Source organism: Spinacia oleracea, chromosome 4, assembly GCF_020520425.1.
Source record: "Spinacia oleracea cultivar Varoflay chromosome 4, BTI_SOV_V1, whole genome shotgun sequence".
In the NCBI taxonomy this organism is placed as follows: domain Eukaryota; kingdom Viridiplantae; phylum Streptophyta; class Magnoliopsida; order Caryophyllales; family Amaranthaceae; genus Spinacia; species Spinacia oleracea.
In genome coordinates, this window is record NC_079490.1 from 171,288,841 (window position 1) to 171,305,380 (window position 16,540).

Below are 16,540 nucleotides of genomic sequence, written 5' to 3' on the forward strand. Positions count from 1 at the left end.
CACCATCTAATTTTTTGCAACTTTCAAATTTCACCTTTATATAAATCATATATTCCCATTAAAATCATAATCCCTCAACAAAATTAACACTTGAACATATCGTTTAATTGTCTGTTCATTGAACGGACTCAGGAGCTAGTTATTACTATAAAAATTAGACAAAAAACACTAAGAATGAAAATTCACGATCACAACGCACATCGTCACACGCGCCAGCACGTGAAACACATGCGCCGCGTTACACAGCGCTCGTGACGAACACGCGCTGACTGAAACCACCTTAAAGCAACCAAACCGCACATCCTATTACCTTATTTAACGACTTAACGTCGGTGGTCGAAAATCGAAATCAAAATTAACTAACCTTCCCACTCTGTTCCTCATCTTTTTCACAGCTCACTCTCCCCTGCTTTCTTCCTTCTTTCTCACTCCCTCTATAAATACCTCAAAGATCCTCTCTCCAATTCTCCATTCTTCAATCCACCAAGATCTGTCGGTGCTCAATTTTCCTGGTAATTCTCTCTCCTCCCCCCCCCCCCCCCCCCCCTTGAATTCAGCATTTTTTTTCTTGATTTCCCAATTGCAATTTATCATAGATTTTCCCCAATTATTCACTGATTTTCGGAGATTACCTTACCCAGTTACCCTTCTTTCAGATTATAATCCGCCTTCCCGAAATCGAAAATGGGGTCAGAGGAATTCGATTCGAATTTACATCCTAATGGGGTAATTTCCGACAAATCGAGCAATTGTACGAAGAATGAAACCCTAATTCCGTTCAAGATCTTCGTTGGGTACGATCCAAAAGAAGATGTTGCATATGAGGTTTGCAAGCATTCGATTCATAAGCGTTCTTCAATTCCAGTTGAAGTTCACCCGATTAAACAATCTGAATTAAGGGAAATGGGGCTTTATTGGAGAGAAAGGGGGAAATTAGAGAGTACTGAATTCTCTTTTAGTAGGTTTTTAACCCCTCATTTGGCTAATTTTGAGGGTTGGGCTATGTTTGTTGATTGTGATTTCCTCTATTTAGCTGATATTAAGGAATTAGTTGATTTGATTGATGATAAGTATGCGATTATGTGTGTTCAACATGATTATGCACCAAAAGAAACTACTAAAATGGATGGGGCTGTTCAAACTGTTTACCCTAGGAAGAATTGGTCTTCAATGGTGTTGTATAATTGCCAGCACCCGAAAAACAAGGTGTTAACCCCAGAAGTTGTAAACACTCAAACTGGGGCATTCCTTCATAGGTTTCAGTGGTTGGAAGATCATGAAATTGGTGATGTTCCATTTGTGTGGAATTTCCTTGTTGGTCATAACCAGGTTGTTGAGGGTAAGCCCGAGACGGGCCCGAAGGCAATACACTATACTCTCGGCGGGCCTTGGTTCGAGGCGTGGAAAGATTGTGAGTTTGGTGATTTGTGGTTGCAGGAATTGGAGGATTATGAGCAGAGCAAGGAGAAGAAGGAGAAGATTGCTGCTTGATTAGGCAAGATTTTAGATTCTTTTGTTCAGCATTGTTTGGTAAGGTACTACTTACTCTTGCATTATTTGTCTTAGTATTCATCTTCTGTTGATTGTAATTTTTTTCTGAGTATTGAATGGTATGCAGATATAGTAATGTAGAGATTATATATAGCATATGGCTTGTTATTGATGTAGTGTTCTTCACTATTCTTGTTGTGAAGATTGCAATGTAATATCATGAGTTTAGCAATAAAGCTTATCTCCATTTCGTTTGCTCGAAAAGCTATTAGTATGATTCTTTTAACTACTTATATGGCTTGTTATTGATGTAGTGTTGTGAAGATTGCAATGTAATATCATGAGTTCAGATATGAGTTTAGCAATAAAGCTTATCTCCATTTCGTTTGTTCGAAAAGCTATTAGTATGATTCTTTTAACTACTTATATGGCTTTGCTTCTTTAACTGTTCTTTTGGCCTTTGTTTCTGGTTCCTGTGTGATACAGCTGTTTACACTTTGACAGCAGATTGTCAAAGTTACATCCTATTCCAACCTGTTAATCTGCTCTTAAAATGCTTACCTTTGCAGTCAAATTCTGCTAGCGCAAATGCAAAATCAAATGCTTAATTGTTTGGCAACTTGTTAGTTATTGTAGTATGTTTCAATCAAAGTAGGACACCCCTTGGTCTCCCATGGTGGTTGCCTGATTTGCAATTACCGAGATTGACAAACCATTTTTCATGCTTCAAGAATGGTGGGTTTTCATGGTTAGTTAAAGTAATCTGCGGGTTTGGTTCCGCTCCTGTGCACCGGGTGCTCAGGAACACTGTTACCTGATTCGCTAGTATAAGTCTGAGTACGGGTACGCAATTCGCTACCTAATTGGCTAAATTAGACCAAATTGTACTATTTTCATGTTATAATTTATGTTTTGGGTTCGTGGGGTGATTAGAGAATTAGGTAACACTGCTGAGGAAGTTGGGAATGGAGAAGTTTTGGGTCTGTTGTTGTGGCCTGTGGGTTTGGGACTGACGGACTGTCTCCATCTTCTCCCATAAGATGAAGTGACAGCTAATTATTCAGCAACTTTTAAGCTTGATTGTGATGCTTCCAATATGTTTGGGGTTGGAATAGCAAATTGATAGTGATGCACTAACTGGTTAAAGTTAAAGAGACTTCTATTGAGACACTGTTTTTTATGGATATCATACACTGTTGTGTTCTGTCTCCAATATTACCAAATTTGGTATGAATCTGAAGCATCTTCTGCCTAGTTTAGGAGGGCGGAGAGGCCCATATCAGATATGTGCCTCCAAACACATATCTGATGGCACGGTGGTAATTGCACCATTATTTTGATAACTTTTGAGTACCATTTGAGAAATAAACACCATTTTTGAGCTTCTGAGTACCATTTTTGAACTTATGATTACCATTTTTGAATACCATTTTTGAACTTATTTTGGTGTGATATGTTTTTGTCAAAACATGTCTGAGATTGGAATATAGTTCCTCCCTAGTTTTGTGCAAAAAGATGTGCAACTCTTTCAGAAGAGTGAAGACCTTAGTTGTTCTTTACATGGCAGTAGCAATCAACTTTTCTGCTTCTCAATAGAGTTGATGCGGTTTTCTTTGGTGCAGTCTCTAAAAATTTGCATTTCACACACATGAGTTCATTGAGCTGTATCAGTTGCTTAATATGACGAATGACATCAATAGATGTTACTATATTCCCTCCGTTTGAGGTTAATTGCTATGTTGATAGTGTTATTTGAACTGGTGATGCGGCTTCTAAGTCTGGACAGAGGTAGTAGCTCTCACGGGCCGTTTGGTTGGGGGTGTTCATCTAAGAGTAAGGGAATGAACTGAAATGCTTCCCTTTATTGTTGTTTGTTGAGCCTCATTTGACATTTCCTTTACCCTCTTTTCCTTCTCCGCACCTGAACCTCAAAATATCCCTAAACCACCAAGAAACCCACCCAAAAAATCCCAACCAACCCCACATACAACGGAAAATCCTCCACCTCGAAAATCTACCATCATCGTCGAAAAATCAGCCACCCCAAAAACCCACAACTGATATTTCGAAAAAGGAAAATCTACGATAAGAATGGAAAATACCTTTCTTATAGGTAATTATGTCTTTAAATGAATAAATTCGACAATGGAGTTTTCACGGTCGAATTTAACATTTAAAACATCATCTTTTTCCTTTGAAGGAAGATGGTGATATGATAAGGCTGAAGGTTGGCGGCGACGGAAGCGGGAGAGGGGCGGTGGAAGTGAGGAAGGCGCGGCAGAAACGTCAACGGGAGGAGGTGGTGGCGGCACGGTAGAAGGAAGGAGATGAAGTGGAGCAATGGGGAGAGAAAGAAAAGACTTGGAATGACCAAGTAGCTACACAAACATTCATCTATATATATATATATATATATATATATATATATATATATATATATATATATATATATATATATTGATTGGATTTAGTTAGTCCATAATGAGAATGAGATTGACTAATTAGTACGGTGGAAATTTGATTACTATTTCCTAATGATGTTACTTGTGCTGTTACAATTCTTCAACCGGTAACAGTTTTGTAATTGTGGATGATGCCTTCTATATCATACTGGAGGACTTGAGTTCTTGCTATTGCTTTCAATGGCATTTCGTACTGCTATAATATTTTGGTTTTCGTAGTTGGATATCGCTTCATGCTTTAAGCTCGTATTTAGTTTGTTTCAATTGATGTGTGTGCCATAAGGGAAGATGAGCAAGATTGGGAATACGCATACAGTGATACAGGAAACAAGTGTGATTCTACCAATTGTCTGTTGGTTCAGTAGTGATTGGGGCTGAATTTGGTAGGGATGACTCGTGTTCAATCTCCCTCAACAACAATCGGGATAACGGCTAAGGCTATTACACGCTGATAATTCCTTATATTTATAATTACCTTTTTCCGACTAATATAAAAGAATTACCAAGATATTACCGCCACCGTGATAACGGCTAAGGCTATTTACCAGAATTACGCAGCGAAAATAACTAACTTTCAAATCACATTAAATACTTAATAGTCATAAAACAACTTGTACCCATCAAGGTCCAAAACCAACATTAAATAGTTTAGAAAATCCATTAACTAAGGTTTTAAAACCATATTATAGTAATAATGATAGTCATGACTATAAATCAAAATAGAGTTTATAAGTGCGAAAGATGAAATAGTCTCTCAACACTATTCCCATGATAACTTCTCCCGCAAGTTATCTCTACCAACCTGCTTATTGAAATCTATTCCCCGACAATGCAAGTGCAATGATGGATCATCAAACGGTCATTAAGGCAAAGGCCATGACCGGAAGACAAGAAGCACGAAGTCAGCGAAAGCTAGTACGAACAAGCTAGAATGAAATCCTAATCTAACATGCTTCACTCAACAATAATGATAATCCACATGCAAAAGCCATTTAAGTAAACAATTAATCATGAAGACATACTCGAGACTTGACACGACTCTTAACTTATAGATTAATAAGAATTAGCTTCGAACGGGTATTAATATAATAACAAATACCACTGAAGGAAACTGAGGGTGTTGGGAGCCCAACAAGCACCAAATAATTAAGGTCGTGCTTTCTACCGACAGTCGGACCATACCGACGGAATTTCTGCGCATTTTATAAGCGATTAACCAAAAGAATGAAACAACGTCTTGTATCATTCAAGGAGTACGAGTTTCTCCGACGCGACTCCCCTCATTGTTCATACTCGAGGTATATACGTTCCAAGAGTTTTGAATCTCATTCGGGTTACACTTTACGTTAATTAGTATGTTATGTTCAAGACTCAACTCAAAGACATAACTTACAAGCAATTCAACAATTACACAATTAAATACTTAAACAATGACACTTCAATTTAATCCTTTAGGACTTGTGATCAAACATAGGACTCCAGTGAAATTACTCCATTGTTCCTTCTCAAAAACACTGTTTGAGATAACCCGACATTGCATGTTAACAAGCGGGGTGTGCCCTTAGCACGAATAGTCCTTAGTTCAATTCACATAAACTTCTTAAATGCATTCTACACGGCGGTAAAATAAACGATGCACTGAGGCAATATTCAATAGGCTCATTGTATGCTAGACATCCCGTACAACAGCATAATCATAATAACTTGGATGCGAAACACTCATACATGCATATCAATTTGAACAACATGCTTGACATAATTCAACGATTTATAAAAGTCCATAACATGATAGTTCAATTGAATCTATAACGCATTAATCAATCCATAACATGCTCATTCACGTAGAATACATAGATTCAATAACAATTCTCAACATGCTTGTTCACACATCAAACATGAATTCTCAACACTTAAGTTCACATGATTCATAATCAATACACATCATAAAGTCCTCATGGGATAGGTGGTCACCCTAGTCATGTACGTACCTGGAATACCTAAGTACGGGGCCACTGTGCGAATCACGACTCAAGCTAGAAATCAACTCCTATAAACACAAAGGAGAAACTTAATTATTATCCATGTTTACTAAATTTCCAGCAACTATTTAAGAATCTAAAACCTTTGGTTCATTTAGAAATTAATCGGTATTCGTTAATTTAATAGTCTCAAATAGTCAACTCAAGTCCTAGCATAAAAACATTGACCTTTTGGCCTTAAAATCATTAAAAATCAACATTTTAAAGCTTTATAATAAATCTGAAAATTTAAGTTGATTCCCATAATTTTAATCGTCATTAAATTATGTGAATCAATCGCTTGAACAATTGGAATTAAAAGCCTATCAATATATAGGTCATCAATAAAATCATGTTTTGACCTTAAAAATTGACACTTTATTTAATCATTAAATCTGAAAAAATACTTCATCCGTTCTGTAAATATCGCACCATGGTTGACTTTTGCTCCTCTAACCATTACTTTGACTCTTAATATCTCAAATCGTGTCTAAGTAAAAATTATAAAAAATTAATATTTAGAAAATATATATCGATACGAATCTAACATGACCCAACATGAATTAAATTTCATTACGTACAAATCACAAATGGCCAAAGTCGTAGTGTGAATAGTGTAAAAAACAAATGGTGCGATATTTCCGGAACGGAAGATGTAGTTCTTATGATTAAAAATCAATCCCATCAATTCAAATACGAAAACATTAAAACACGGTGTTCATAACCGTTCCCAGCAATTTACATAATCCAAAACAATTAAATAATTTAAAAAAGGAATTCGGAAAAGTTAAAAAGTATACGGAAATCGGTTAACAACAACAACACACACACAACACGGTTGTGTTGCGTGTGGGGCAGCGGCACGAGCAACAACACGGCGAAGCAACATCAGCAGTAGCGCGAGCACTCGTGGGCGAGTGAGGTGCGCGGGTATGTTGCGGCAGAGGCGAGGGCGCTGCGGGCAGGGTGAGTGGGGTGCGCTGCTTGGCGCGACGCAGCAACAACACACAGCGGTGTGCGTTGCTGGGCAGCGAGGGACGCGAGGCAACGAGTGAGGGCTGCGAGGGATTTTGTGTGCGTGAGGCACGGGGTAAGGCAGCACTCGGCAGGGCAGGGCAAGCTCGTTGCTTGCGGTCGAAGGCAAGGCACGAGAGGTGAGAGAAAGTGCCGCAAGGGGAGAGGAGAGAGAGAGAGAGAGAATTCAAAAATTTAATGTGGGGATTTAATGAGGGGAAGGGTTGTATTTTTAGCTTTTCCTTCCCTCATGGGCTAGGTTTTAGGGTTTTGAGTTGGGCTTGCTTACGGGCTTAATTAAAATTAATTCCTTACAAGCCTTGTTGGGTTTGTCAATGAAATTGGACCGGGATTAGATTAAAATTAAATTTGTTTTCAAAATACGACCCAACAATTCCGAATAAATAAATTCGTTTAATTCATTTAATAAAAATCCGGTTTTCGTAAAATTAATAATTCAATTATTTAAAATAAATTACATTTAATTCTCATTAAATGCAATTAAATTCGTAAAAATCTTTACAAAAACAATAAAATATATTTATAAATTACGAAAAATACGAGGTATTACAACCTATAATAAATTAAACACCAATATTCTTAGATATAGTACCTATTTTTTGAATCAAAGTAACCCTGTGATTTTAAAAGAGAATTGTGAGGATTTAAAATCTAATTATTTAAGCACAACATGTACTAACGATACCAATTTGATATTTTTTCCTAATAACTTTAATAAACTCGTCAAAATAAATTAGAATTAAATTTAGCGTAGAACAAGTCTATTTAAAAATTAGCGTTTAATAATTTGCCCTTTAATTATTTCAACCAGTAATTTTGTGGAAGTACAACTTTGGGATGGACAGGTATGGTGATGTGTCAGGTGTGAATGATGCACATGTTCATCTTAATTGGGCCAGCCCAATTTGGGATTCAATCATGTTCAAATGCACTTCAGTTTGGAGTGAAAACTAACTTTGGAGGACTTAGTGTCCCATTTTGAAATTTTATTGTACTCTTACCAATATATCAATTTTTTTAAATAAAAGAATACAAAAAAATCATCTATATTTAGAAAAATATTATTTCAAACTGAAAAAAATCATCTTTTTGGTTTTACGTATAAAATGGGACGTGCGCCTTGCGTGCATAAACGTCAGTAATACTTGTAACGAACTAGGGGTGTCTTTGCATAATATTTTTGTCTAGATTGAATACTTCGACTGATTCATCTTTGTGAATGTCTTTTTTTTTTTTTTAAAGGTTTTAAGTAATTGATCCTAGCTTTAATGGATTTATCGATTGTATGTCGGAAAAAAAAATGATTCTTCAAGATATTCATGTTTCATAGAGATTCGTTTGGTACACGATAATAAATTACGATAATGACAATGAGTATGAATGTAAATTTGCCGGAATCAATGGTGATAAAATTTTATCTTACAATTTGTGTCTTCTTTATCACTCAATTCTACATCTAGATAGGGTGATGAAAATGTAAAATTGTATTTCAATGATGGAACATCTTTTGGAAACGTGACAGTGTTTCATCTCCACTATTTCAAATTACATGTTTTTTTATAAACAGCTCAATATGGGCTATCCTAATTACATCTTTAATTGCTTATTCTAAATTAAAGTTGTTCATGTTGCATACTACGATATTTCTTCAATTTTAATTTTTAGCTATCTCTCATGACAATATGAAATTATAATCTTTTTTTTTACATAACCTTTAACTCACAAATCATTTGACAATGGTATATCTTACCGAATTTGCAAAATTAAAATACTTAACAATAACCCCTCATTTATAAGCAATTAGAAGTATAGAGTACAAAGGATAGTATTTGACTATTTGATGTTAATAATTTGTACAACAATATCGAAAACCATTATAATAAGTAATATAATGATCTTATACAATAAAAAAGAAATCATGTTAATTAAGCCATAAATCTATAAAAACAACATAAAAAAACAAATAAAGGAAATAAACAACGAACATTGAACCCGTTGAGGGTGTCATTCAATTCGATCTCTACATGTATGTTTCACTCCAACTTCCTTTTCTTAAGGTAGGGAAGTGAGCTCCAACTATATTTTTTATACTATAAACCTTAATTAACTGTAATTAACCACCATGCCTCACATGCCTAATCCCAAAATTAGAAGCATAATAAGAGCATTTTTTAAGTAACGAAACATCGCACTTAGACAACCTTTCTCTTATTTCACGTATATGTGTGCCAAAATTTGATCTGCACAATTCGGATTGACACGATATGTTTGATTTAAGAATCTAATGTGTAGATCGACTTTGTTTCTGAGTTTCTCGTCCATGTCGTCCTTGATCGGATTTAACTTTTCATATAGTTAGTCGACCTTGGAGGGTGTTCTTGGTTCTGCATCACATTCATTATTACAAAAATTATTTTTCTATTTTTATGTAACAAATACATAATTGTAACAAATATTTAAAACCAAATTAAATTAAGCCAAATTGCTAATGAAATGTGATAGAGGTTTACCTAATCCAACAGCTTCTGAGCTCTTCATAAGCCGAATTCTTTTGCATGATTCAGCAAACATACTGCTCAAATCACAAATGAATATAATTAACATCAATTATTAATTATAATAAAGTACAATAACATTTTAAAATAAAGAATAATTTTAATAATATATAAAAAAAAAAAACTTACTTCCAAGGAACATCTCCAACCATCATCCAATCACCATCTTTGTCCTCATAAGTTGGTACATAATCAGATCCATTCACAGGGTCCATTAATTTTCCATCATTAAAGAAATTACCTGTAAAATATATTTTGTTTAGTCATAAAATACAGCACAAATTACAAATAGGAAATGGAGATTTGAACATGTGACTTATCGTAAGATGACTTACGGATAGTGAAGGAAGAAAACATATCTTCCAAACCCTTTAAGAGTTCTTGATAAGTATTGTATAATTCAAGATCCACTTTCCTAAGATATGGAGCTCCATCAACTGCAACCTTTACATATTTGTAACTCTTCATCACATTCTTCCTACTTGCTCTCACTGGTGGCCACCCTACCAATTGTGTCCTGCCACATCAACACATGATTTATTAACGTTAGTCATTTTACAACCTGAGCCATAACTAACTTAGTACCAACACTGAATATGTTAGTACCAATAACACAAAATTACAAATAACTCGTACTGGTACATCAGTACTACACTGTACTAATCAGTACCAGTACCAGTACCAATAAGAGTTACTTGCGTTCATTCTGAACACAAGCTACTTCTGACATAGATTTCCTCGGACTGAGCTTGGATTAGAAGCAAATCCAATATAAAAAATAAAAATTAAATTAAATAAATGAGAAAAGTAACAAGTTCTTACTTGGAAGGAGGAGGGGGTTTAGGAGCATTAGATTGCTTAATTTGTTCATAATCACCATTTCTAGCAACTTTATTGCAATTAGAATCATCACGGCCAAGGTTCAAATCCAAAGTATCCGAATACCGCCTTTTAATAACCGATTTTTCTTCCAAAATTTGCACTTTTTCTCCTGGTAATCTAAGAGATAACTCAGTTTCCTTGAAATCCATTGTTGAAACTTCTTGATTTTCCATTTATTTTTTTGGCTAAAAGTTTTTTTTTGGTTTTTTTTTTTGTTGATTGGTTTTTCTGTAGAGGGAAAATTAGACAAAGTGAAAGTTATGAAAGCACTAGTACATGAACGTTGTATATATATACATACAAGAGCTAAAGGTTTAGCTATACTATTTGAATTTATTATTATTATTATTAATTAATTAATTAATTAATTAATTACAAAGAATATTGAGTGAATTGACCATTATTTGTCTGCCACGTGGATGTTGATGAGCGGTTGTGATCTGGCCAAGTAGTAGAAAGTGTATGATTTACCAAAGCGTGTGTTTCTGGTTTTTTGGAAAGGTTGGACGTGTACCCCACGGCCTCTTCCTACTTCATTCCTGTCCTAAATATTTCTTCAATCTTGTCCAAAATATTCCGGTGCAAAAATAAATATTTGTAAAAAAAGGTTAACCTTTTGTTTATCTGTGTAGAGAGCGACACAAAAGGTAAGTCGAGTAGCTGATAAATATCATAGATTTTGATCTCGGGTCTTAAAATGTGATATTGCTTCTATTACTTGACGAACACCATCATTAATATTTTAACTTTAACCATTAGTTTTATATATATACAATTGATATTTGGAATGCATTGAGATTAATCAACATCAATTAAACAACGGCATTTATTTTTACGTACAGTGATTGAAGTATTTATAATACTGAAAAATATCAAAATAATATGTGATATATATCTATTGAGAAAATAAGTAAAGTACGAGGTCAATGAGTAAATTGCATGATTTTTATAGTCTTCTCTCATATTTTGACCTGATTTTCACTTAATTTTTTTAAATTTATAAAAAATTATTTTAGTTAGAAATTATACTTAGTCTGTCCTTATTTATTAAACTCATCTAAATTTTTATGAGTTTAAATTAACTTATTTTTTCTAAAATAAGAGGGTAAAAAAAGGTGAATACAACAACTAAAAAAATTAGAGATGAAAGAATTATACTTCGTATTTTCCAAAAGTGGTGGTATATTTGTATTCCCCACATAAATAGAAAATGTTTTAAGGGGGAAATAGAATGATGGCGTAGGAGCAACTCGTGTGCGAAAGGACAGTGGAGGAAGGAGAATGGGCCCCCACTTTGTCGGTCTTTTTGGGTAATCAAGTCAACCCCTTCTTTTTCTCTCCACCCTTATTTGGGGGCCCACCTTCTTTTTTAGCCCATGTGATTATGTCTTTTTGTCGGACACCTGTTTCCGTATTCGGGTCTTCCGCGGTATTCTTGATTTCAGCATTTGGGTTCTCCAGCTCAGCTACGTCTTCAACCGACACGTGGCTTACTAGTTTGCCCCCAGGTGTCCTTTATTTCAGGCTGGTTACTGAGTATACGGTCCCGATGAACTATATTTCTATCTCATGTATGTTTGACAAAAACATATGAGATCACAATAAGTTTAAAAATGATACTCAAAAGTTTTAAAATGGCGTTCCTTTCTCAAATATGGTACTCAAAAGTTTTTAAAATAATGATACAATTACCATCGTTTCCTTAAATATGTATTTAGAAGTACATATCTGATATGGGTCTCTCCGCCCTCGTCTAACCCTGTGGTGATTGTGAGTTACTCATCTCCAACTTGATCAAGGTTTTACGTGGGCAATTTTCAACTTAATTTTTGTTTGATTCATTTTAATCCCCATTTTATTCTTTAATCTCACAATGAACAAATTCCACCCCGAAAAGATTATTTTATTACTCCCTCCGTTCCCGGAATACTTGACCTGCTTTTCTTATCGGGTCGTCCCTTAATACTTGACTTGTTTCTAAAAATGAAAATATTCTAACAATATTATATTATTTCCCACTCCACCCCTATTAACCCACCTACCCCTACTCCATACAAAAAATAATTAAAAATTCAACCCCTACTCTTCCCCAACCCCACCTCTTAACCCACCTCCCACTAACTACATTAAAATATTACCCCACTATCAACTACTACCTATTAAATTAAATAAGTCAATTCAAATCTCTTAAACTCTGTGCCGGTCAAACCGGATCGAGTATTCCGAGACGGATGGAATATTAAAATATAATCATAAAACAGCAACTTTACTCTCACATATACATTTGGTCTTAGTATTTTTGCCTATTCCCCTAAAAAATACAAAGCAAAATTTTCCATTTAAAATTAGAAACTCTAATGTAGCTAGGTTGAATGTACAATAAAGGACGAAACTAGAAACAAATTGATGTGTAGTTGCGTACTAATGTTACTCATATTAATGTACTACAAAATTCATAAAACAAAATTCATATTACCAACAACTTTACTCTCACATATACATTAGATTTTCTTACTTTAAATGAAAAACAGTAATGAATAGATGTAAAAGGGGCCGGATATGTCACATGATTAGTGTTCTTGTGCCACGGTTACGTTTTAAAACTTATAAGTATACCCGTATATTCTACAATATTTACGACTTACGAGATACTCCCTCCGTCCCGGAATATTTGACCTGTTTTCCTTATCGGGTCGTCCCTTAATACTTGACTTGTTTCTAAAAATGAAAATATTCTAACAATATTATATTATTTCTTACTCCACCCCTATTAACCCACTTACCCCCTACTCCATACAAAAATAATTAAAAATTCAACCCCTATTCTCCCCCAACCCCACCTCTTTACACATTTCCCACTAACTACATTAAAATAATACCCCACTATCAACTACTACCTATTAAACTAAATAAGTCAATTCAAGTCTCTTAAACTCTGTGCCGGTCAAACCGGGTCGAGTATTCCGGGACGGAGAGAGTATAAGGAGTACGTGATTAATTAAATTCTCCTATTCCGTATAACTTCAGAAAATTTCAAACAAAATAATAAGTCGATATATACTTCTATATATACGAAGTATATACTTTAAAAACACTGTGGTAGGTAGTAATTTAATTTTAGACTTTCAAGCTGAGTATAATTCTTGATTAGATAAGATTAGACCACAAATGAAAGTAACTTATGTTTATACATATTACTACTAAAATCTTCAATTTTAGGGCTTTAAAAAATCTTCAATTCTAGTAAGAATATTATTGTGAGGGAACTGCACTTTTAGTTATATTTTCTTTGGTGGAGAAAAGCAAGCAACTTTTTCTTTTGTTGGAAAAATGAAGTACAAAACACATCTTCTCTTCTTTTCGTCTATTTTCTTTTCAACTTTTGTGGATGGAAGATTTTTTTTATTTATTTATTACTCTTTTTTTTATTATTATATCAGGACACAAGGATCATCCCGTTGTAAAATTTGACAAAGATAGAAAATTTTTAGGCAAGAGTACGGTGACTAACAACGACGATTTGAGTTAAAAGGGACATTCTTTATCAAAGTACTTCATATGTGCGATCATGCATCTATTAATCTATTAATTTATACTAAAAGAGATATCAGGAATGATATATGGTAATTTTTTGTGTAAAATTTTCCCTCTAAAAAAAATTTCCTAAAAAAATCTTTACATTATTTATATTTTTAATTTTCTATCATTTTTTATTTAACCATTTATGTATAGAAAAAAGAATATATGTTTATGGAAATAATAGATGTTACATAATAATTTGTTAATTTTGGCAATATTTTAATCAAATCAATATATTAATAATGAAAAATATAGTTACTTAATGAAAAAAATGCATATATTACACATAAATTAATTAATACTTCGTAGATATATTGTTGTCATATTAGACTGACTGCATTTCATGATAACACGCTGCATGACACGAGTACTATACCTGGTGCGATGCTCGGTTTAATATATAAATAGTGATTCGACGAGTGATATGATAGACATTTATAGAGATAAAATTGTATTCTTCGTGGCGATGCGTTACGTGGGTTTTCTTTTGTTTTGAGTTTTAGCAAACATAATTTCTCTTTTTCATAAATACCCCCACAAAGTATAATCAATTATTTTATTTATTATTTTGACCACATATATAATAAGTGAGTGGACCAAAGAAAGTGGAGGTTGGGTGTGTTCTCTTCACCTTATTTGAAATAAAATTTTCAAATTTATCTGAATTTATCTAAACTTACTGGACTTGGAACTGATTAAATCTAATGAAATTTGTGGATTTGATCAGACCTAATTTCAAAAGAATAAACTTGAGATTGGGCGGGTACTTAAAATGGGTATGGGTAACACAATAAAAATTGAGATAGTATTTGAATTTAATATTGGATCTGAAATGGGTCGGGTTGAACATGTATAGCTAGGTTACGTTGGGTTCAATTCAAGTTTATCTCGGTTCATACAATATGGATAAATCAGTAGCGGGAAGAAATGAGTAGATGGTTGTACTTTGGGTCAGGTGAATTCGATTCCAAATTATAAAATTACAATTTTAATACGTTTATAAATTCTAATATTTGAGGGCTTGATTAGGATTGGGTCATTAACAACTTTCATATTCATTATGTTCGGGTTGAAACGGATCAGATTGCTGCAGAACGAGGTTGTTATCAGTTTTCGGATCTTAATCGGGTTAATATTTTTCGGTCGGTTCGGGTTGAATATAATTGGATCGGGTATTGGGTTCCAGCTGGCGGGTTATTAAGGGTTTGAGTTCTAAACGATTGGATCAACCCAACGGGTTCAACGGTCCAGCTGAGAACTTACATTTCTCATAATACAGGATGATAACTGATTTTTATACCTAACATGAAACTATGGGTGGTGCGTGAAAAGGAATAAAACATCTACGGATTTTTCTATGTTTCTTTTCTTAAATTAATATAACATATCACTTAAAATTAAAATATATAAACCGTGCATCGCACGGGTCCTATACTAGTTAATCTATCTATATATTATACTAAAAGAGAGGAAATCAATGTGGTAATGACAAATGTCACTCATTGATTGGCCTCTATTATAATTTTTAAAAAAAATTATTAGTCTAAATTTATTTTGTCTTATTGAGGAAAAATCAGAGAAGATATTATTGATTGCCATTATAAAACTTAAAGATTTTCTGAATATTCCATTCTTAAAGAGTCATATATTATGCTAAATATTCTTTCCTAAACCTAAAAAAACAGATTATATGTTATTTAATTAAAAAATATTCATGTCATTATATTATTTTGACTTAGCTATGTAAAATATATAGACATATATTTATGCAGGTAATCAGAAGGTTAAGAAATTATTGCACGAATGTTTCGATTATCTACACTATTATATACGAAGTACTACATAATAAATTATGAAAATTAACTTGCAAAGAATAAAATGCTAATATGTTACTTGATTACTTAAGCTGTGAAATTGGAAATTACAATATTAGCGAACAATTTTTTTATTAATGTCATTTATCATATATAATAAGATAAAACAATGGCCTCCAATATAATTAATATAAGTGATACGAGTGTACTAATCGAATTATGTCATAGTCATATATACATAGTAGATTTTTGGTGTAATATTCGTATATGGTGAATTATGATCAATGTTAATCATCTACTATTAACCATCTAAACATGCATATTTAGGGTATTTATATGCGTAAATTTGCAATCATGACATACATTGCCAATAGTATGTGTAATTAAGATCTTTTTTTACATAAGCTAAGTGTGTAATTAATATCAAACTATATAAACAGTAAAATATTTTCTAAAATGATAATTCATATTACAGTGAATAATCATGATCATCTTAAAGTATTCGCACGACTATTTTCTAAAATTTGCTTAGCTTGTCCATATGACTATCTAATGATATTTGAATTACCAAATACTACTTAGCTTTGTATGACTATCTACACCATTTACCAAATATTCACCAAATATTGTCCATGTAAAAAGATTAAAATGCACCCATTAAGTTACTCCCTCCATTCCTTTTTGATCTTCCTATTTCTATAAAT

The 16,540-nt window shown here is 33.5% G+C and overlaps 2 protein-coding genes across 2 annotated transcripts; one reads left to right on the plus strand and one right to left on the minus strand.

The window, feature by feature from the left end:
* The first annotated feature begins 332 nt into the window (after positions 1-332).
* Positions 333-1,755, plus strand: LOC110787788 (protein CDI). The gene is made up of 2 exons (XM_021992438.2): positions 333-512; positions 657-1,755. Exon 2 carries the CDS (start codon positions 685-687, stop codon positions 1,489-1,491), a length of 807 nt encoding a protein of 268 aa, XP_021848130.2. The 5' UTR covers positions 333-512; positions 657-684; the 3' UTR covers positions 1,492-1,755.
* A 7,058-nt stretch (positions 1,756-8,813) lies between these two features.
* LOC110787753 (auxin-responsive protein IAA1) lies at positions 8,814-10,713 on the minus strand. The gene is made up of 5 exons (XM_021992393.2): positions 10,384-10,713; positions 9,897-10,078; positions 9,691-9,802; positions 9,517-9,578; positions 8,814-9,390 (listed from the first exon to the last, which is right to left on the minus strand). The coding sequence occupies exons 1-5, from the start codon at positions 10,614-10,616 to the stop codon at positions 9,362-9,364; spliced, it is 618 nt and encodes a 205-aa protein (XP_021848085.1). The 5' UTR covers positions 10,617-10,713; the 3' UTR covers positions 8,814-9,361.
* Positions 10,714-16,540: the final 5,827 nt, after the last annotated feature.

Excerpts from the sequence above, each read along its gene's own strand:
- LOC110787788 (XM_021992438.2), top strand. The coding sequence starts at position 685 with ATGGGGTCAGAGGAATTCGATTCGAATTTACATCCTAATGGGGTAATT.
- LOC110787753 (XM_021992393.2), bottom strand. The coding sequence starts at position 10,616 with ATGGAAAATCAAGAAGTTTCAACAATGGATTTCAAGGAAACTGAGTTA. Across the intron at positions 9,579-9,690 it reads GTTGGAGATGTTCCTTGGAA|TATGTTTGCTGAATCATGCA; the intron begins GTAAGTTTTTTT and ends TGATTTGAGCAG. Across the intron at positions 9,391-9,516 it reads CTCAGAAGCTGTTGGATTAG|AACCAAGAACACCCTCCAAG; the intron begins GTAAACCTCTAT and ends AATGTGATGCAG.